The 21208-nt window shown below is 51.1% G+C and overlaps 9 protein-coding genes across 9 annotated transcripts; 5 read left to right on the plus strand and 4 right to left on the minus strand.

The window, feature by feature from the left end:
* Window positions 1-1799: 1799 nt before the first annotated feature.
* On the plus strand, window positions 1800-5421 carry BO83DRAFT_399929 (putative RNA interference and gene silencing protein (Qde2); the record flags this gene model as incomplete). The annotated part of the gene is made up of 5 exons (XM_025533365.1): window positions 1800-1829; window positions 2043-2356; window positions 2429-3564; window positions 3625-3869; window positions 3922-5421. 5 exons carry the CDS (start codon window positions 1800-1802, stop codon window positions 5419-5421), a joined length of 3225 nt encoding a protein of 1074 aa, XP_025386587.1.
* An 800-nt stretch (window positions 5422-6221) lies between these two features.
* Window positions 6222-8074, minus strand: BO83DRAFT_60545 (uncharacterized protein). Its single transcript, XM_025537473.1, has 2 exons — window positions 7656-8074; window positions 6222-7575 (listed from the first exon to the last, which is right to left on the minus strand). The coding sequence occupies exons 1-2, from the start codon at window positions 7962-7964 to the stop codon at window positions 6385-6387; spliced, it is 1500 nt and encodes a 499-aa protein (XP_025386588.1). The 5' UTR covers window positions 7965-8074; the 3' UTR covers window positions 6222-6384.
* A 935-nt stretch (window positions 8075-9009) lies between these two features.
* BO83DRAFT_379542 (DNA-directed RNA polymerase II subunit RPB7) lies at window positions 9010-10631 on the minus strand. The gene is made up of 4 exons (XM_025531528.1): window positions 9974-10631; window positions 9834-9914; window positions 9601-9770; window positions 9010-9516 (listed from the first exon to the last, which is right to left on the minus strand). The coding sequence occupies exons 1-4, from the start codon at window positions 10220-10222 to the stop codon at window positions 9507-9509; spliced, it is 510 nt and encodes a 169-aa protein (XP_025386589.1). The 5' UTR covers window positions 10223-10631; the 3' UTR covers window positions 9010-9506.
* Window positions 10632-10954: 323 nt separating this feature from the next.
* Window positions 10955-12060, plus strand: BO83DRAFT_409179 (2-hydroxy-palmitic acid dioxygenase MPO1). The gene is made up of 4 exons (XM_025534115.1): window positions 10955-11103; window positions 11169-11192; window positions 11244-11303; window positions 11368-12060. The coding sequence occupies exons 1-4, from the start codon at window positions 11071-11073 to the stop codon at window positions 11818-11820; spliced, it is 570 nt and encodes a 189-aa protein (XP_025386590.1). The 5' UTR covers window positions 10955-11070; the 3' UTR covers window positions 11821-12060.
* Window positions 12061-13624: 1564 nt separating this feature from the next.
* On the plus strand, window positions 13625-15345 carry BO83DRAFT_60625 (F1F0 ATP synthase subunit alpha). Its single transcript, XM_025537474.1, has 3 exons — window positions 13625-13710; window positions 13773-13893; window positions 13954-15345. Exons 1-3 carry the CDS (start codon window positions 13679-13681, stop codon window positions 15202-15204), a joined length of 1404 nt encoding a protein of 467 aa, XP_025386591.1. The 5' UTR covers window positions 13625-13678; the 3' UTR covers window positions 15205-15345.
* A 787-nt stretch (window positions 15346-16132) lies between these two features.
* BO83DRAFT_363480 (methylenetetrahydrofolate dehydrogenase (NAD(+))) lies at window positions 16133-17841 on the plus strand. The gene is made up of 4 exons (XM_025529572.1): window positions 16133-16408; window positions 16589-17222; window positions 17288-17377; window positions 17437-17841. Exons 1-4 carry the CDS (start codon window positions 16212-16214, stop codon window positions 17518-17520), a joined length of 1005 nt encoding a protein of 334 aa, XP_025386592.1. The 5' UTR covers window positions 16133-16211; the 3' UTR covers window positions 17521-17841.
* BO83DRAFT_379546 (signal peptidase complex subunit 2) lies at window positions 17821-18871 on the minus strand. Its single transcript, XM_025531529.1, has 3 exons — window positions 18699-18871; window positions 18276-18574; window positions 17821-18214 (listed from the first exon to the last, which is right to left on the minus strand). The coding sequence occupies exons 1-3, from the start codon at window positions 18742-18744 to the stop codon at window positions 17930-17932; spliced, it is 630 nt and encodes a 209-aa protein (XP_025386593.1). The 5' UTR covers window positions 18745-18871; the 3' UTR covers window positions 17821-17929.
* A 111-nt stretch (window positions 18872-18982) lies between these two features.
* Window positions 18983-20136, plus strand: BO83DRAFT_379547 (ER membrane complex subunit EMC3). The gene is made up of 5 exons (XM_025531530.1): window positions 18983-19117; window positions 19187-19220; window positions 19283-19646; window positions 19706-19867; window positions 19932-20136. The coding sequence occupies exons 1-5, from the start codon at window positions 19068-19070 to the stop codon at window positions 20123-20125; spliced, it is 804 nt and encodes a 267-aa protein (XP_025386594.1). The 5' UTR covers window positions 18983-19067; the 3' UTR covers window positions 20126-20136.
* A 20-nt stretch (window positions 20137-20156) lies between these two features.
* Window positions 20157-21185, minus strand: BO83DRAFT_363489 (uncharacterized protein; the record flags this gene model as incomplete). The annotated part of the gene is made up of 2 exons (XM_025529573.1): window positions 20157-20476; window positions 20541-21185. The coding sequence occupies 2 exons, from the start codon at window positions 21183-21185 to the stop codon at window positions 20384-20386; spliced, it is 738 nt and encodes a 245-aa protein (XP_025386595.1). The 3' UTR covers window positions 20157-20383.
* Window positions 21186-21208: the final 23 nt, after the last annotated feature.

Raw genomic sequence — 21208 nt, forward strand, 5'->3', positions numbered from 1 at the left:
ACGGTTTCTGAACCAAAAAGCGAGGTAGTATAATTATCCGGACACCCTCAGGACACCCTTGATCTTGTCAGACTTCTCCAGAGCTGATACTGTGATACGCCAGACCGAAGCAGACAAACGGGTAGACAATCGTATAGTGGGACGCAGTGCGCGGCCTCCACAACTGGAGATTCTCTCAAGTGTCCGTCAGATGTTGTGATTGGAAAAATGGCGGTGTCGCAGTACGAATCCAAGCCACGTTCCGACAGTCGGGTTGGGCGCAGATAGGAGAGCGTGATGTAACGAAGCGCCGTGTGAGATATCGACGGGGCGCAACTGCTGGTACGGGGGTGTGTTTGCGGTTTCACTCAGCGCAGTGTGAGACGGCGCGCGAGTCGAAAGTTCTGCTCAGAGATAGAAGTCAAGGCCAATTTCGCGCGATGTGGCTAGATCCCTCGCTCTTCTGCAGCTGCCGAGAGAGGCGGTTGGCGGAGGGCGAGGTGCGCTGAGCACCAAGGAGGGGCGCGATAATGTGGATTTGGGGGGGTTCGGTAAGCCGCAAGCAGAACTGGCAGCTTGTAGTCAAGGTCGCGATCACCTCAGTGCTGTCCAGAGCAGCTAGGCGCACAGGGGAGCAGCTGTGGAAAATCCAAATACAATCCCGGGAAAGGCCGAGTCGAGTGATGGGAAGGTTGAAGGATGGGTAGGATGGATGGAATCCCAGAGGACCGACGGCGATGGAGTGTCTAGAGGCACGTTTCGGTGCTTAGTGTTTAAGTTGGTTATCTCCGTTATCGCCTTCTGCCCTTTTCCTGAGGCGGTCAATATGGTCCTCAGGCGACAGCTGACGTAAGGCGGGAGATGGGAACATCAATTTCCTTTTTCGAATTCAAGAAGTAGAGAGGAATCAAGTACGGCTTACTGTCCTCTCACTTGGATTCCAACAGCATAAAGACAGAAGCAGAATTTGCAGTGGACACGGTTATGTAAGACGGCTATTCAGACCTCACACTATACTGCTAAAGGATTTGCGTCATAAGGACTACTTTTGATCTATAAGATGGCACTGGTCCCGTTTGTCTCGCCATGGGAGTAGCCTGGACCGGGCTGTGATGGTCTGTCTTCCTGAGACGCCGTCTCAATCCTTAGGCTGAAAATAAGCTGCTCATTTGCCCGCTTGGTCCGATAGTGGACAACTAACCAACTAACCAACTAAGTTACATGGTGCATATCTAGTTGTCTCGTATGATCGTTGATTGGTATCAACCATTTTCCACCCAAAAGGCAGCGGCAGCAGCAGCTGTCAATCTACTAGTGAGGAACATCCTCTGCTCTTGTACTCACTCCGATGAGTCCAGAAAGCTTCTGGCCAAATTGCGGACCCATCCAAGTGGATCCTCTTCATTCTGCTTCGTCAAATCACCCCATCAAAGCCATGGGTGAAAAACAAAGTCAAAGATGAGCTGATTTCCGTTTTCTGGCAGGCTGACCATGGCTACATAGATGCCCTGTATATACTGGTTCTTACCGTTATCAATGCCCCTCATTTGCTCCCAGCCTAGACTATATCCCCATCATTTCTCCTCTATCCAACATCATGTGAAACCCCGGTCTTAGACCCAAATCATTGGGCGGCAGTCTTTGTTCCACCATGTGTGCAGCCTTCCGGTCTCCCCCTAAACGTCATTTCTCGATCAGGGATTCCCTTCCTGGACGATTGAATACAGTAAGATGGATTGATCTATCAGCTGCGGTCGCATAAGTACACCAGGCCCACCAGCCATTCACCGTGTTTTACTTCATTGCCAACTCAAGGCTGCATGGCCATCCTTGCCGCGCTGCCTTGTCCTGTGAGTGAATGAGCAGCAGGCTGTGCCCCCAGCAACCTGATGCGGGGTGTGTTAGCAGCACCGACTAATTTACAAGCGCTCATCTCCACTCCCCAAAACCTTACGTTCTGCCTTCATCCTCCCTGCAGCCTCACAGCGTGTCTATCTAGGTTGTGAGCTGTTGTGAAAGATAATTTATTTGGTGAAAGAAGCATTCTGCCATGTCGTCGGGAGGTCAGCGGGGTCGTGGTAGAGGAGATCGGGGCAAAGGCGGAGACCGTGGCCAGGGAGACCGTGGTCGGGGCCGCGGCGGTGCTCCCAGAGGTGGAGGTGCAGGCCGAGGCTCGACCACCGAGCTCCCTATTCGTCCCGGTCCCAGTGATGGCGGTTTTAGAGGTCGGGGAGGAAGAGGTGATGGTGGTGGTGGGAGGGGATTTGATGGGGGCCGAGGACGGGGGTATGATAGGGGGCGAGGAAGAGGCGATGGGTTTCGTGGTGGCCGCGGAGGTCGGGGAGGAGGGCGAGGCGGTTCTGATCAAGGCCTGTCGGTGTATGCGTGAGTAGCGTCCCCACGCGTTTAACTGCATTGCACGCCAATCTAACTTTGATGGCTACCTTAGTCCCGGTGGACCGGTCCCTACCCCCAGTCCCCAGGTCGAGAAAACTGAAAACGCTATCGGAGCAGCGGTGCTTGCGAAGAAGCAGAAGAAAGCTGCGGAGTGGCCGCTGCGGCCTGGTTTTGGCACCCAGGGACGGCCTGTCACGCTGTACGCAAACTACTTTGAGCTAAAGTCGGTGGGGAAGCAATTATACCGCTACCACATCGATATCTCAGGTGACGCAGCTGGGAAAAAGCCTACCGGCAAGAAAGCCCGTCACATCGTGCGATTGTTTCTTGAAGAACATTTGGCTCAGTTCCGTAACAGTGTTGTTACCGACTACGTATCCACGCTTATTGCAAACCAGAAGATCCTGATCGAACAGGAGGCCGCCGAATATGATGTTCGCTATCGGGATGAATATGAGGACGAGTACCCCGAGGATCCTAAGGTCTACCGGGTGAGGTGCCAGTATACAGGCACCCTCAACCCATCCGACCTCCTGAACTATCTCACATCTTCTGATGCTGCTGCCATGTTTGCATCCAAGGCCGACGTTATACAGGCCATGAATATCATCCTGGGCTTTCAACCCAAGAGTGATCCCACCATCGCTTCTGTCGGTGCCAATAAGCATTATGCTATCTGTGGAGGTCGTGAGGAGAAATGTTCTCTCGGTGACGGGCTGGAGGCTCTCCGGGGCTTCTTTGTTAGTGTTCGTGCCGCAACTTCGCGTCTTCTGGTGAATGTGCAGGTCAAGTACGTTGCCTGTTACCAAGAAGGCCCGCTGGCGCACATCTTCGGATTGTATAAGCCGTTCCGCTCTCGCGAGCTCAACAATTTGCGTCGGTTCATTCGCACCTTGAGGGTTCAAGTGACTCACATTAAGAAAACTAACAAGAAAGGACAAGCTATTCCACGGTTCAAGCGCATTGCTGGTGTTGCAATTCCGAGAGACGGTGCCTCGCAGCCAATGCCTCCCAAAGTGCCAAGACTTGGTGCAGGCCCTAAAGAGGTGGAATTCTTCCTTGACGCTCCAGGTCAACAGCCGTCGGCATCACAGCAGACTTCTCGCTCGAAGAAAGGAAAGAAGCCCGTCAAGGCGGGACCTCAGCCGGCTGGCAGGTATATCAGTGTTGCTGACTTTTTCCTTCAAAGTCAGTGCTCCCCTCCCCCAGCCTATCTTATGTTGCGCCATTTAACACTGTTATCTGCAGATTACAATATTCAATGCGACCCAACGATGCCCGTTGTGAACGTTGGGACAAGGGAGGCCCCTAGCTATCTGCCCGTTGAAGTATGTGAGGTCGTACCTGGTCAGCAGGCTAACACCAAGCTTACACCTAACCAAACACGGAATATGCTTAACTTTGCTGTACGAGGGCCGCCGCAAAATGCTCAATCAATTGCGGTGCAAGGGACAGAAATTTTGGGCCTGGGAGCGTCACCAAATCCTACCCTCGTGAGTATCTCTCCAAAGCTGTTGTGAGTGCTTTGTTAACATCTGTGTTCAGGTTGACTTCGGCATCCAGAACGATCCTAGGCTGATTACCGTACCTGGACGAGTACTACCGGCGCCTAGCGTTCTGTACAGGGACGAGAGCAAGCCGAGTCAAAAGCAAATCAAGCCCTTCTCAGGAAGTTGGAATATGAGATCGATCCGGTTTTCAACGTCCACGAAGCTGCCTTCTTGGACTTGGCTTGCCTTGGACTACGAAGGCGCGAGCTATCAGGCTATCAGGCCCGAAGAGTTGAGCGCCAACCTCAAAGGCTTTACGGACAAGTTGAACGAGATCGGCGTGAATGCCAGCCTACCAAGGCCTGGGCAAACCCTTCTTTTGACGAGGAGGGGATATGATGAGGAGACCAGAGAGTATAATACAAAGGCCATCGACAGAGCCGTTGCCGAGCTCATTGAGAAGCACAAGCCCATGCTCATACTGACGGTCCTTCCGAGCAACGACGCTGATATCTATAATATTGTTAAGAGGGCCTGCGATTTGACGCACGGCGTCCGCAATGTCAACGTCGTTGCCAACAAATTCAAAAAGCCTAATAATGACCAGTATTGGGCAAACGTCGGGCTCAAGTTCAACCTCAAGTTGGGGGGCAACAACCAATTGATTGATCCCAAAGAGCTAGGCCTCATTGGACAAAACAAGACCATGCTCGTCGGTGTGGATGTCACACACCCGTCCCCTGGATCCTCCTCCGCAGCCCCTAGTGTTGCTGGCATGGTTGCCTCCATAGACTCGACTCTCGGTCAATGGCCCGCGGAGCTCCGTATCCAGAAGCCCCGGGAAGAAATGGTCGCCGAACTCGACACCATGCTGAAAGCCCACCTTTGGCGCTGGGTTCGTAACCGGAAGACTTACCCGGAGAACATCATCGTTTACCGCGATGGAGTCTCCGAAGGCCAGTACGAGCTCGTGGTGCAGCGCGAACTCCCTCTCCTCAAAGAAGCATGCAAGGAAGTATATCCCGCCACCGACACCTCCAAGGGCCTACCTCGCATCTCGATCGTGGTCGTAGGTAAACGCCATCACACCCGCTTCTACCCAACCAAGCAAGAGGACGCCGACAAATTCGGCAACCCGGAGAACGGCACCGTCGTCGACCGCGGCGTCACCGAAGCCCGCAACTGGGAGTTTTACCTGCAGGCTCACACTGCTCTGAAGGGTACCGCTCGCCCAGCCCACTACTTTACCGTCTGGGACGAGGTCTTCTGCCGCGAGAAGGCCATGCCCCCATACGAAAACGCCGCAGACATCCTAGAAGGCCTCACCCACCGGCTCTGCTATCTCTTCGGCAGAGCCACCAAGGCCGTTAGCATCTGCCCGCCCGCCTACTACGCCGACCTGGTTTGCACCAGAGCTCGCTGCTACCTCAGCAAAGTGTTCGACGAAACCCCGACTGGAAGTGTCATCACGGGCACTGACCCTGGCTCTTCTGCTCGGGAGTTCCTGAACGTCAAGATCCATCCGAATGTTAGCGACACGATGTTCTACATCTAGGATGTGAGAAGATGTTCGGATGGACGTTTGCTTATGAGAACTACTACTCATGATATTTGGATAGTTGCTGATTTGAGATAAACCATGCCTCTTTGCCACGTGGATGATTGATGATGATGATGATGATGATTTGGTTTGTTTAACTTGAGTTACTATCTGATGTTTTGAGTGAACCACCCCCAGACTTTTTTTTTTTTTTTTTTTTTTTTTTTTTTTTTTTTTTTGACCCACAAAAAAATACTTTTCTTACTTGCCCTTTTGGGGATATTTTGCTTTTTGTTTATTTACTTTACCTTTTTTTTCAAGGATGCATGTTATTCCACAGATTATATGTGACGGTTGTATGTACCTAGAATGAGCCAAATATGAGATACATAGTCACATAATGATTGAACTATAGTTGAAGGTATTAGTAGTACTAATTCCATCAGGGAGTACTACTATGCTATTAGTCAAACTGTCAATTAAGCATGAGTATGGTATTTCATTTGTCTGGACATAGTACCGACTGTGCCGACTACTGGTATTCAACAAACAATGCGTCATGTAAAACGATGAATGAACCAAAGCAACCAAGGACACAAAAGAATTGGCAGTGGAAAATTTCTTACAAGAAGCGAACAAGACACATCAAATAAGCAATAAGACAAAATCATATTGAACTGTAGGTAAACAAAATACACAGCTAGAAACTGATAATGAATCGAAAAACACAACAAGAACAGAACATGTGGTTTATCATAGATCCGTGCATGCGTTGACTCTGCTATCGTTCACGGCGGGGAAATAAGTATCATATGCAGGCTTTTTTGGGTGCGCTCTTCAGTGAAACATGATGTGGAAGACTCGTCGTCGCTGTATGAATTTTAGTGCTTGAGTAAGGAGCGGAGGCCCAATATTCGGTAAATCTGATAGACAGGTGGGTGTAGACGTTCAGCTCACTGAATAATCGGAATATATCATTCAGTTCTCTCCCATGTCCCAGCTACGCTGGTTGACGTGACGCATGGCGCGACGCTGAGGAGGTGCCGCCTTCTCCGGCGACTGCTCGGGGTCATCCCAGGACGACTGCATGTTCTTGAGAGCCTTCTGGCGATCTCCGCCAACAGGCTTCACGTTCTCACTGCTGACCTTGCTGCTCTGGGGCGACTCGGCGGTGATGTTCCAGTGGGTCTCGTAGTCCTTCTTGCGGTTGGGGCCGTTGTTGACAACAGACAGAGGGGCGTTCTCGCCAGCGGCTTCCTCTTCGTCTTGGAATAGGTGGTTCTTATAGAGGCTCAGTCCCTTGTTCTGGAAGGAACTGATGATACGAGGGGCGTTCTTGTCCTCGGCGGGGTCGTCTGTCAGGACGAAGTGGGTTTCGGCGTCGGGACGGGGATGGTGCACCGGGGGGTGGGCCGGAGGCGAAGTGAGGTCCGGCTCATCATCGCTCCAGCCAAAGTGACGGATTTGCTCTCCCCGAAGCGGACGCTTAGGCTTCTCGGGCGTCACGAAATCGTCAAAGTCCCAGTGAGGCGCCTGGCGCGACACAGGACGGCTGGGCCTTTCCTTGATTTCCCTCTCACTGTTATCCCCACCGAGCTCGAAGTGATCATATCGCTTCGGGTTAGCTCGATAGGCAATCTGCTCGTGACCACCTTCCGCAGCGACGGTTTCATCATCGTCGAAGATCCGGGAGCGCTGGAAGTTTTTGCTGGCACCAGCTTTGGGAGCGATCCTACTCCGAGACGGCGTGTCGGGAATATCGGCGTCTTCGTGGAAGATTTCCTTGGGGTCGCGGGGCGGGGGCTTTGCAGATGCAGGAGCACGAGGTGCGCGAACTGGCTCGCTTCGGTCCTTTTCAGGGGAGAGGAGCTCGAAGAGTGACTCAGCGGCGTGAGGATCTTTGATGTGTCTCTTTCCGGGGGAACCCTTCTTGCTACGTTCCTCGTTGCTCTCGGTTGTTGCGGGGAATGATGCCGACGTAGGTCCGTCGTCACCTGGGTTGGATGAAATAGCGGACTTGATCAGGCGAATCTGATCCTTGGGTTCGCGAATCGGCCAGCCGCGACTGCGGGATCCGATCACTTCGACTTGTTTCAGTAGCGACGCTTGGTCCCAGTAGATTCGGACATTTTGGATCTGATTCTGCGAATTGAAGCGAACGATATGGACCTGCGCAAAAAAAACAGAACGCGGCGTTAGTACAGGGATATAAGGAGACGAGGGAGGTCGTCACAAGGCGCCCGACGTACCGTGGGGAAAGTCGCGACGTGGTCAGCCAGGAAGTTATCGTCCAGCGAGGGAAGATAGGCCCCGCCTCCAGATACAAACTCTAGGGTAGTTTCAATGTCCAAGCAGAGGGAGTTGGCGCTCTCAATCACATCCAGAACATTTTCCGACCTGGTCTTGACTATTCTCTGCTGCTTGGTGAGGTGGCTGATCACCGCAGATGCGCCATCCAGCTTGGTGGTGGTGGTGATATAGATCAAGGACGCATTGGAGGCCAGGGGCGCCGAGGCTGGGTTAGCCAGAAAGCGCTGGTACACGTCTTTCAAAGACATGGTGGATTCGAGTGGATTAATATGTCAGAAACGAATGTGAGGGAGGTTGGGTTGGGTTGGGGGGGTAAAGGAAGGACAAAACACGGGCAGTGAGTGAGTAGTAGGGATGGATGTGGATGTTTGATGACAGGCCGAGGGAAAGTGAGAGAAGGGGAAACCGCCCGTTGCAGATTGGCGCGAACCACGGTTTGGGGGGGGAGTTTCAGCGCTCGATTAACTTTCAAGCACAGAAAGTACAGAGTAAACCTGGACTAGAGTAATTGTAATAAATTAATAAATGAATGAATGTGCTGAGGATGTGAGTCTTGGAGAGAAGAGGAATGCAGGCAGAAATTAAATCCAAACAGAGGGAGAAATCAATCGCCACGAGGGGGTTTTGACATCTAGTTGTTGTTGTTGTTGTTGTTGTTGTTGTTGTTTATAAATATTATTACGATTATTATTATAAGGGCCAGATTCACAAACTACAAATTTGACTTCTCCAAGGGGGGTCTGGCGGATTCACCGTGAGCTAATCTTATACCCAACTACTACTACCAACTGCACCACCAATTGATTGTTTAAGAGCCATTCTTCCAATGAGAAGGGGTGGCCGATCCAACCAACTAATATGGGGTCTGGTTTGCCATTCGGCACAGTAGACTGCTACTGAGAGTGACGATGATCAAATAAACATGTGTCTTCGGACTCTGGGGGCATGACAGTCCATGGCTTCATCTGAGTCTATTCGGGTTCATCACAATCTCGCGAGAAATCTCCCACGACGCTAAGGACTGGGGAAAGTCAAATGAGCCACGCGCACGGCTCCGACGATGGACACACCAGCGTTTCACTAATCGTGATGGGCCACCAACTACTAGTAAGTCCTAAGGAGTAAGTAACTAAGTAACTACCCGCGTCTCTCCGGCAACTGCGCTTGGGCTCGGCTGGGTTCTTTATTCGTGCTGCCTGTCTGCATAATTCGGCTCACTGCACTGCACTGCACTACACTACGTATACTTGCTTGGCTATGTAAGTAGTAGGGAGTAACGGGAGTCTAGATACTATTAGACTCAGGTCCAGAACTTGGTCGTGGTCCTTTCCATCTATAAATTAGTTCGTCTTTCTTTATTTTATTTTAGACCTTCAGTCCGGCAAGCCAAATTCGGAAGTGTCCGCCTTAGATATACACACATATAGCTATCCTCCTCACTGGCCTGGGAGATCCTATGCCCTCCCCGTCGTGGTTTTTCTTCTCAGGTGCAATTTAGTGCCTGGTTTCGCAGCAATCAGTCAGTCCCGTTCGCCTGCGCGGGTTTCTGCAAAGAAAAGGCACGATATCATGCCGGTGGATGATATCCAAGCCCAAGACTCCGGCCTTGGGCGCGCTCTCATCATTCTACCCATAGGCGCACCTCCTTGCAAGGCAGAATTCTTTCAACATGGTTGTTCTTGTGTGAGAAATTGTAGAGTAAGGAAAGGGTATCAACGATCCTTTCAATAGTCACGCGATATCAATCATTAGGGTAAATGGTGGAGGTTAACGGCACATCACAAAAGGCATTACAATGGTCTGGTAAAGAGAAAAAAAGAGTAAAACGTCAGTACATCTGCATCGGACACCACTTCCCAGAGAGGATTTGGGGGGGGAACTCACCCGAGGTAATCTTCCTTGATCGTTCCAATGGCATTGATCGCCGCAACGTCGGGCTTCACACCGAGAATCTTGAGCCGTAAACTGGTCCCCTTCTCGATGACTTGATCCGCATGGTCTGTGTATTGCGGCGGTACTGTGTTCGGTTCCCATTTGATATCGGAAGGAATGTTCTTGCCAACCGTTAGCATCCGACAAGACTAGGTGATCCAACTCAAACTCGGTCGTCGACATACTTTCCGTGCAATGAAAACAGACAATGGACCGGCCAAAGTAAAGATACCCGTGGGCTTGACAGATGTAACAATCGCATCGACCTACAGGCTTCTGGTCAGAATCAAATGCAGCCCGGTTTCAGTGCGACTCCAGAACGTACGGTCTCTCCGCGGAAGGGCTTCCAGATAATTGCACGATACTTAATCGTATATTCTGCCTGTCCGCTGCCTGGAAGCACCCGTCCTTCGCCAATATCAACCATGTCCATCACACAAATCACGAAATGGTCGCCCGTACAACGTCCCTCTTCCTCCTCGTTTAACCGGTTGATGAGATACTCGCGCATGTTGGGCCCGAAGTAGGACGGGTGCAAGGTGATAACCTTGACCTCTTCTTTAAGGAAAAACATGTTGTAGACTTGTGATGGTCGAGAGTATGATACACAATTTTGGTTCAACAGCCGGTGCGGTGGGGGTTCGGTTTACGCGATAGACCAAGCTTCAGCCAGTATCTTACTGTTTCCCGGGGATTGGATGGTGCAGTTCGAATATCTCGAGTGGCCCGTGTCGTTAGTCCGAGTAAGTTGAATCGCTATGAATGAGTGAAGCGAATGAACTAGGTTTGCGACAAATGGACGAGCACTTGCCGCCAATACTTGATGACAAGATATCAACGACTGGGAAGACCAGAAAACTGATTCAGCAAGTCAACAGAAGAAGGGAGCGCGCGTTCAGGATAAAGAGAGCAGAACAGAGCAATTGCAGCAGATAAACCCTGCCTTCAAACAAGATCGGACGAGAACAAGGGGCAGTCACCCGTTAATTCGACACCAAGGTCATAGCGGTCACGGATTTCTGTCTGATCAGCTCGAGCTGGATGCTCTCACGTGACTATCTGGAGAGCAACCCCCACGACGGTCATTTATTACACAGCCATACGCCGTTACAGAGCCAATAGAGTATAGCTCCGCGGACTGCCGGTCATAACGATACGCAGCGTGTAATTAATCACGATATCCTCGGTCCTGCCTTTGTGCAACGAGTTTACCTAGGCCGGGATGACGTCTGCACAAGCATAAAGCCAGGAACAAATCATAGAATGTCCTATCTCTCCACCTGCTGATCGGGTCAGATCAGGCAATATCCCCAGACAAGAAACAAAAAAAAAAAAAGGAGCTGGTCTCACGCTCGCTAGTACTCTTTTGTTGCACCCCATCTACATCGGACTTTCGAGCCATAGCAATAATATCCTTCCAAGATGGCCTTGAATCTCGAAAAGCAGCTTCTGTTTGTAAGCCTCTACCGCAACACCTATCAGTGTTTGGCGCAAGAATTCCATGCTAACGAGTGTCGCAGTATGGAGCCTATCACAATAACCCAGTATGCCATGCTATCTGCCCTATTTGCGGCTTGCTCTAATGTCCCGTCCAGGTCAATGTTGCGATACACATTACATGCGTGCCGATACTTCTGTTCACAGGAATCGCTCTGGTACGAAATGCTATCCCTCAACCCTTCATAGCGATGGACCGCTAACGTCTAATAAATCTACTAGGCGTCGAACACACCGGCTTTCGTGAACCTGCCCGATGTGCTGCAGATTCAAAACCTCCCACCTAATCTCGGAACGATCGCAGCCATTATATACTCCACGTTCTACATCCTCCTCGAACCTGTTGCAGGGGCACTGGTCGCTCCTCTTATAATCGCGGGTGCAGCCTGGGCGAACCATCTACTGGCTACGAATGGCAACAGCGCCAACTATTGGTTTGCTGGAATCCATGTAGTGTCCTGGCTGGCTCAATTTGTCGGCCATGGTGCCTTTGAGCGCAGGGCTCCGGCCTTGCTGGACAACCTTGTCCAGGCGCTTCTCCTGGCACCTCTCTTCGTCTGGATGGAAGTGCTCTTCTTCTTTGGCTACCGTCCGGAGCTGAAGGCCAGATACGATCAGAATGTGGAAAAGGAGATTGCAGCTTTCAAGGCGCAGAAGGGCAAGACTGCCAAATAAGTGCTGTAAAGCTATAGCGTAGGATGACCCGATCTCTATTTTTACATGGGAGTTGCATGGCTAGTAGCGGTGATTTTGGTGCGAGTTATGCTGCCATGCCAATGGTTTGAAATGAGAGCATTGCTCTTCCTTAGCATTAGTTTTTGGTACCTCTGGAGTTTTGAGATTGATGTTTGCAGAATCCAATGTCTGTCAGCGCTACAGTAATACTATCATACTACGTCGGTATTTCAAGTTAATCATTAATGAAGAGCGAAGTATCCCAAGATGAGTGATTAAACCGATGTTGCTGCAGGCTTGACATTCATGCATCCAAAGTGGATCATGATGTAAGCCCCGGGAGGTACGGAGTAGGAACCTGGGCAGTGAGGACTGTAAGGAGGAAAAATGGGGAAGGGAAAATAGGAAAAAGGTCGGGTATGGTTGGTATGTGAATATAAGAGGGGGGTTCTTTTCTGTCATGCAACATGCGCACGAGAAGAGGAGAACGAGAGACAAATTACATATAATTAAGAGGGGAAAAGTTTGGGACAAGTCTTGGACTTGACGGGCAGAAGGAGGAGAAAAGAGGAGGTATATGCTGGGTAGCGGTAACATACGAACGAACCAGTTGGTCGCAGCCATGGGAAGGGCCCATGTCGAGCCGGTGTTTCCCACCGGGACAACCGGTCAAAGCAGTGAGGTGAGTGAGTGCGGTGTCGAGCAGAACGGGGCGGGTTGTTGTTGGCAGGGCCCTGCGGGCGGTTGCTGCGACGAAAATGAACTGAGTAAGCCAGCCAACCAGCAGTATCCGCAGATCCGAGAAAAGGAACAAATGAAAAATGGGATGGCCAGGTGGCCCGGAGAAACAAGCGGTTACCGCTTTCCCTCAACCCCCGTCAACTTTAGAGCAACAATGTTAACAATTCCCTACCATAATAATTTTTTATGAAAAGGGTTCAAAGTGTAGGGGAACTAATAATAATAAATTTATGGACTAAGAATAATGTAGTAGTAGATCGGTGGGAAAAAAAAATAGCAGACAAAAGTGATGGAATACATCACCCGGCAACGAGTTTCTTTGGGGTGGGTGGGTGTCCCGTGAGCGCACTAGGGCGGCTTCGGAGGTTGGTGAGGTCTCGGCAAACTAGGATTAGTGGCAGTCCTGAGAATCCTCCCAACCCCGACGACAAAGCTCTCCTTCCATCCATCCACAATCCTTTCTCCTCTTCCTCCCTCCCCCCAATTACATCTCTCCTTCAGAGAAACCACTCTCCCACTCCTCTGAACCCCTATCACAATGTTCAGAAACGCTTTGCGGCAGTCTAGCCGCACCGTCGCGGCTGCCTCTGCCACTGGCAGGATCGCTTCGGTGAGTCCTATCCCTGTCCAGGTCGACCATACCTTCGCCATCTGGCCGATTCCATCCAAGAAGTCATCTCAATGATGCTTGCTATCGCCTCTCTACACATCGCAATGCTTGCTGCTTCGCTTTTACGCGTTTTGACTGCGTGGTCGTGATGTTGACAAATTTTGCGTACGACTACAGGCTCGCGCGGCTGTTCCCGGCCCCCTCTCTGGCGCCTCCAAGCAGATCCGTTCCTACGCTGCTGAGGCCAAGGCCTCTCCCACTGAGGTCTCTTCCATCCTTGAGCAGAGAATCCGTGGTGTTCAGGAGGAGGCTGGTCTTGCCGAGACTGGACGTGTCCTTTCCGTCGGGTACGTGACGAATTCTCCCTCGGTTGAAAATTTTGGCCGCCGCTTCAATTCCATCGATATCATCGAAATATTCGAAAATCCGGCCATTATTTGACGCTCTCCATCGAAATCAATTGAAACTAATGTCAAAAATAGTGACGGTATCGCTCGTGTCCATGGCATGACCAACGTCCAGGCTGAGGAGCTGGTCGAGTAGGTGCCCCCGTTTTTTATATATGCCTTGTTTATGTTCCAATCAATTGACAAATCATTAGGTTCGCCTCTGGCGTCAAGGGTATGTGCATGAACCTCGAAGCCGGCCAGGTCGGTGTCGTGCTTTTCGGTTCCGACCGTCTCGTCAAGGAGGGTGAGACTGTCAAGCGTACCGGAGAGATTGTATGTATCTCTGCTTTTTCACGCCCAGATATCAGCAATTTTACTTACAAAACCATCTAGGTCGATGTCCCCGTTGGTCCTGAGATGCTCGGCCGTGTCGTCGACGCTCTCGGTAACCCCATCGATGGCAAGGGTCCCATCCCCACCAAGACCAAGAGCCGTGCTCAGCTCAAGGCCCCTGGTATCCTGCCCCGTCGCTCCGTCAACCAGCCCGTCCAGACTGGTCTGAAGTGTGTCGACTCCATGGTCCCCATCGGCCGTGGTCAGCGTGAGTTGATCATTGGTGACCGTCAGACCGGTAAGACCGCTGTCGCCCTTGATGCCATGCTGAACCAGAAGCGCTGGAACAACACCTCCGACGAGAGCAAGAAGCTTTACTGCATCTACGTTGCCGTCGGTCAGAAGCGTTCCACCGTCGCTCAGCTCGTCAAGACCCTCGAGGAGAACGACGCCATGAAGTACTCCATTGTTGTTGCTGCTACTGCTTCCGAGGCTGCTCCTCTGCAGTACCTTGCTCCCTTCACTGGTTGTGCCATGGGTGAGTGGTTCCGTGACAACGGCCGCCACGCCGTCATCATCTACGATGACCTTTCCAAGCAGGCCGTCGCCTACCGTCAGATGTCCCTGCTGCTCCGTCGTCCCCCTGGTCGTGAGGCCTACCCCGGTGACGTTTTCTACCTCCACTCTCGTCTCCTTGAGCGTGCCGCCAAGATGAACGAGAAGCACGGTGGTGGTTCCCTCACTGCCCTCCCCGTCATTGAGACCCAGGGTGGTGATGTCTCCGCTTACATTCCCACCAACGTCATCTCCATCACTGACGGTCAGATCTTCTTGGAGTCTGAGCTGTTCTACAAGGGTATCCGTCCCGCCATTAACGTCGGTCTGTCCGTCTCCCGTGTCGGTTCCGCTGCCCAGGTCAAGGCCATGAAGCAGGTCGCCGGTTCCCTGAAGCTGTTCTTGGCTCAGTACCGTGAGGTTGCTGCCTTCGCCCAGTTCGGTTCCGATCTCGATGCCTCCACCAAGCAGACCCTCAACCGTGGTGAGCGTCTTACCGAGCTCCTCAAGCAGAAGCAGTACTCCCCCATGGCCGTCTCCGACATGGTTCCCCTGATCTTCGCTGGTGTCAACGGTTTCCTCGACTCCATCCCCGTCGCCAAGATCCTCCAGTGGGAGTCTGACTTCCTTGCTCACCTCAAGAGCAACCACCCCGAGATCCAGGAGACCATCGAGAAGGAGGGCCAGGTCAGCAAGGAGCTCGAGGCTCAGCTCAAGGAGATCATCCCCACCTTCAACAAGTCCTTCAACGCATAGGTGAGCAACACAATGCTCTTGGGCGAATAGCCCGCCATGTACCGAATCAATCCTGACTCTATGTGTATAGACAAGATAGCTTGTACAATTTGAACCCACTGTTTTATTTTTTTTCTGTTAAACCAGAGCTTCGGGTCGGTCGAGATATTGGATGAGGTGTAGTTTGCAACTATGCGATGATATTTTACTGCCAGATCTATGTAGCTTATGGGACGACGGAGAGCAGGGTAAAGCGGTGGTGCGGAGAAAGGCAAAAAAGATACGATTAATATCCTGTACGTTTAGATCATTTCGCGCGACAAAGGGAACGGAATTGGACGGATTAACTGGTTTGGCGTGTAATACCTTCCAGCTGGTCTCGACTTATGAAACCTTTGTCTACATATATGCAGCCTGAATATGATTTCCTTTGTTCGATTAAACTTGGTACTCTGACGGGTGCGTATGAAGTAGTCACTTAGTAGTAGTTGATCTGATAGTTGGACTACTAAAACGCTCCAGCTTTGATCTCTGGCGGTCATAGCGGCCAGTCTGGGGTAACTCGACCCAGCACGAACCCATGGCATTAGATGAGGGTCAAGGAGTGGGATATATATAGAAGCCATTGGGGTCTCATTGCCGGGTGGCGCCTTCTTCCCCGGTCGAAATGGTGGACATTAAACTAGGGTAGATGATCTGGGGTTGAAAACTGCAAGCACTACGGGGGTCCATTCGCGTAAATGTCATATAGCCAGCAATCTGATATCAGAACCATACCATCTGGGGAACCAAGGGACAATCGTCCCAGTAAATTTGCGGGGGATGGATACTGGATGAAGCTGTGCTGCTCGCCGTCTGGAGCCGATGGGATGGGCCGAATGCGGGCATTGCGTTTATCGATAAGCGAGCAGCCTTTTCCGTCCCAAAATTTCTTTTAATGCCCCTCCGCCATAGCCCACCTTGAAGTAGAGAGTGTATTCCCTCCCATCTCAATTGCTTCGAATCATTCTTCCCTCCCATTCGCAAAGATGGCTACCACTTCTGACTCGGTCCCGGCCTCTTGCAAGGTCATGCTCTCCAAGCATGTTGCCAATCGCCTGCTTGCGGAGGTCCAGGAGGGCGTCCATACCCTGGAGAAGCCGCCTCACTTGGTGGGATTCCTTGCCAACAACGACCCCGCGGCGTTGATGTATGCCCAGATGACGGAGAAGACGTGTCAGGAAAAGTGAGCATTCTCCCAAAATTTCACTCCCAGTTGCGTCCGTCGTGCCCTTGTGGTTACTGCGTTTGGTGGCCCCTCGGCGCGCATATGACTCAACCCTGCGATGTCGGAGCTCTCCTGGCACGCAGGCAGTATTGTGGGATGTCACTTCGTAGCTAACGTAGTCTTTTATCCATTGCACAGTGGCTTCCGCTACTCTCTCCGTGAAGTTGCCCGCGATGATCTTGAGCAAGCTATCCTCGCTGCCAACGCCGACTCCGATGTCAACGGCATCATCGTATACTACCCCATCTTCAACAACCGCCAGGACCAGTACCTGCAGCAGATCGTCGACATAAATAAGGATGTAGAGGGTCTGAGCCACCGTTACATTTTCAACATGTACCAGAACATTCGTTTCCTTGACCCCGAGACCAAGAGACAGAAGTGCATCCTCCCCTGCACCCCCCTCGCTGTCATTAAGATCCTCGAATACCTCAACATCTACAACACGATATTGCCGTACGGTAACCGCCTCTTCGGACACACTATCTGTGTTGTGAACCGCTCTGAGGTGGTTGGTCGCCCTCTCGCTGCTCTGCTGGCCAACGACGGTGCCTGCGTCTACAGTGTCGATATCACCGGCGTTCAGAAGTTCACCCGTGGTGAGGGTCTGAAGAAGGGCAGACACGAGGTCGTCGACCTGGAGGGAAAGACCCTGAAGGATGTGGCACCTCTGTGTGATGTTGTCATTTCCGGTGTTCCTGGAGAGAAGTACAAGTTCGATACCAGCCTTCTGAGAGAGGGTGCTGTGTGTGTCAACTTCTCCAGCGAGAAGGTACGTCCCACAGCCATTTACAATAATAATACTTTATTTCAAAGGCTAACATAGGGTGTGAACAGAATTTTGGACCCGAGGTCAAGGAGAAGGCCTCCATCTTCGTTCCTTCCATTGGAAAGGTCACCATTGTCGTCCTGATGCGCAACTTGCTGGTAAGCAATTACTTCATATCTTCGCCGAAGCAACTTCATCCACTAACTATGTCCTGCAGAGACTCATCCAGAACAGCCGTATGGATGACGTGAAGCCCGCTGAAGCTACCGAGCGTCCGGGAACCCTGGAAGCCGCTAACTAAACCATCCTACACTACGACCAATATTCTCTAAAACGTGCCACGGGAGACGAATTAAGAAGAGCCAGTCATAGATTCCTTTTTACTTCCACTTCTTCTATTGTATCTTTCCACTGAAGCCATATATCATGCGACCCAATCATTCTTGTATAAAAAAGACAAAACCTATACCTCATTTTGGTCAATTATTCCCTGGTTCTCGTCTCTTGAGCCCTTGTGTGGGAAATGAAATGAACATACATTTATTCTGTCAATATATGATTCCTTACGTTCATGTTATGACTGAATTCCTGAACAACAAGACACACTTTCATTTCTGGAAAGAAGAGAAGACTAATGCAATCAAGGTCAATAAACTCCAGTTTCCTTTCCAACCCACTAGATTATCCACAACCAGCACCCCATATACATTTCACTTCCTCCTCTTAACATCCTTGTTCTCCTCCTCAACGCCTACTAAACTCGCAACACCCCCAGTCTTCTTCTCTGTCTCCTTGGCCGCCAACCCCAGAACCTCAATCTCACCAGCCAGCCAGGCCCTCAAAGGCTCGGGGTGGAATGTCCCATCCGCAGCAAACCACTTAGTGAACGAGGTCTCAATCTCCTTCTCCTGCAGCGTCTTGCCTTGCGCCGACTTATACTGGACCCGCAGCTTGTACAAGGGAGAGTGCTTCTGCACGGAAGACCGAATGATGATCTAGCATATCGTATTAACTCACAGCCGAACTAACCCACCTTTCAGCGATATGGGAACGTACCGTTTCACCCGACTTCCGCTTCCCACGGAATACCTCACCCGCCTCAACAGCCCAAACCCAGTATGTGAGAAGCGAGTTCAAGGTAAAGTACGACAGCACCGCTGCGATGATCCATGGTGAATGTGTCGCCTCCCAGTTGAGCTTGCGTTCAGCATAGAAGCTGAAACCGGCGATTGCGACGGCAGCGTAGCCCAGGAATAGGTGGACATTGGTCTTGGTGTGGTCTTGGGCGAAGGTGTAGGGTTGAGGGAGGGAGCCGAGGTAGGGAGCTAGGGCGTCATCGGTTGTTGATTTTATGTCTGTTCGATAAAATGATTAGCAATCTCCATGGATTCAGTACATAGAAATGCGAGGGTAGTAGGTATTGCGTCGTAGTGATAATATGAATATATGTAGTAATAGTGATGTTTATCGCGAACTAACCATTGACCGAGTAAACGGGCACTTTTTGGACTTCTGAGGACGCCATCTGGGGAATTTATCTTTGAAGCCAAATAAGACAAGATAGAGTACTAATACCCCCAGCTTTTCAATGTAAAATAATTTAGGAAAAGGTGGAAGAATACTTCGTGGAGCTCTGATCTAAACCGGGGAAGAGTTGCGGCGAGCTGTCCCTTTCGCAAGCTAAAGCGGCGGCAATGGCATGCGCCAAGGCAAGTCAGTCAGTCAAGTCAGCCAGCCCGCCGCGCCGCCCCATCCAACTTCCGTGGGGAGCTCCGTGTGTCTTTCTCTGCCTCCGAACCACAACCCAAGGGATTAGACCACACCTAATCTTATTCAATTGTGCTCATCATGGCTCTGCAAGGCGTTGAGCAGACGATCCTTCGGGATCCGGCTCTATTGTGAGTTTATTGCCCGGTACTGGGCGCGGTTTGATGCGAAATGCTGATATGATTGACTCGCACCTCTAGCTACTGGATTGTGTTCCCTATCACTGTTGTTATGGTATGTGAACCTTATCTACTCCATTGGTGACTAGGATATATGCTAATGTTATCATTCATTAGATTCTTACTGGTATCCTCCGTCACTATGCCACCGTCTTGATGAACAACCCCCCGAAGCCGGCCTCGACACTGGCCGAATCCCGCGAACGCCTCGGACTGATTCGAGGCGTCAACTTACGGAATAACTCCTCCGTGCTCTCCAAGGAGTCCTTCGAGATGCGCAAGAACTACCTCGTCTCTGCCTACCAGAGCGGGGCTTTCCTCAAGGACCCCGCTAGTCGCGGCCAGCCGCCTGCGAACCCGATGACCGATCCTGCTGGCATGGAGGCTATGATGGGCATGATGAAGGGGAATATGATGATGATGATCCCGCAGACGCTGATCATGAGCTGGATCAATGCCTTCTTTTCGGGATTTGTGATCTGTAGGGCTTATCTGATACACTATGAGAGGGGAGGGATGAGCTGACATGAGTGCTACTAGTGAAATTGCCTTTCCCGCTTACCATTCGGTTCAAGTCGATGCTGCAGTCTGGTGTTATGACCCGGGATTTGGATGTTAGATGGGTGTCTAGTCTTTCGTGGTACTTCTTGAACTTGTTTGGACTGCAATCGGTCTTTGGGTTTATTTTGGGTAGTGATAATGGTTAGTTCGATGTGCTTTCTTATCCATCAGGTTGGAGTGAGTGTGCTGACAGATTTTGCTTTAGCGGCCAACCACATGGCTTCGCAGATGGCTTCGATGAACCCTGCTGCTGGGATTAACCCCTTCCAGCCCGGCCAGGATCCCGATAAGTTGTACCAGAGTGAGGCTGAGAACTTGGAGGTCATTGAGCACTTCTGCATTCTGGATGGCGTTGAGGAGAGAGTTCTGGCTCATTACGCGGGTAGGAAAAGCTATTAGGTTACGATTGGTCTGGCTCATGGGTGTATTTGGACTCTACTTGTTGAATATATTAGATGAAGTGCAGATGTATCAATATGACATACTAGTAATATGAGTGCAGAACGTGAGTAGTAAGTACTAAGACGCGAGTGTCCTCATTAATAGTAGCCTCTGCCACGAGACCGTATCCAGGCATCCATCAATCATGAAATCATCATCAATATCACAAACATAACGAAATATATAATAACCATCATGACAGTCCGCCATCAGGACCTAAGTATAATTAACGACACCATTCAAAATCCACAATTCCCCATTCGACACCTTCTCAGCAACACTATCCACCTCCACATTCCCCGGTTGAATCTTCCACAAACAGTCAGCATCACATCACAGAAGCAACGGAAAAAATAAAGAAGAAAGAGCATACATAAATCTTCCCCCCCTCCCCTTTATTCCACGTCACCTTCTCCCCAGCAAGGGTAACCCCCTCATCACCCTCCCCCCAAGGACTCCCCACAACAACATGCGCCTTCACAAACCTCTCCAAATTCTTCGTAGCCCGATCCTGCCCCTCATCACCCTCATACGCCCCAGCCTGCCCAAACCGCTCATAATCCTCAGGATTCTCCCACGGCTTGCGCGGCAGGTTCTGGATCGCACTGTTCCGCGGTGCCAGGACCGTCACGTTGCTTGAGGGATCATTGAAGCGGGATTCTACACTGTCGAATTGCCGGGTGAGCGAGGCGTAGACGTTGATGAGACGGTTCTTGGGCAGGACGTCGGAGATGATGGGGTTTTCGTGGGAGGAGGATTTGCTGCCCATTTTGTTGTTGTTGTTGTTGGTGGAGGGTAGTTGCTGGGATAGCCACTCTTTGATCTCGGAGAGGTAGGGATTGTTGGTGGTGGTGGAGTCTTGGAGGTGGAGGTCGTGACGGAGGTGTGGTGCGGAGACGAAGGGACGGGGAAGACGTTTTCGGAGTGGGAAGCTGTTGTTGGCTGTGGAAAGAGTGGTGAGGATGATGATGATTAGGGTTAGGGAGGATGCTATGAGGAAGAGGGATTTCTTGGTCATTTTGATATGGGGGATTTTTTATA

Source organism: Aspergillus eucalypticola (genome assembly GCF_003184535.1).
Source record: "Aspergillus eucalypticola CBS 122712 chromosome Unknown BO83scaffold_17, whole genome shotgun sequence".
NCBI classification, from domain to species: Eukaryota; Fungi; Ascomycota; class Eurotiomycetes; order Eurotiales; family Aspergillaceae; genus Aspergillus; species Aspergillus eucalypticola.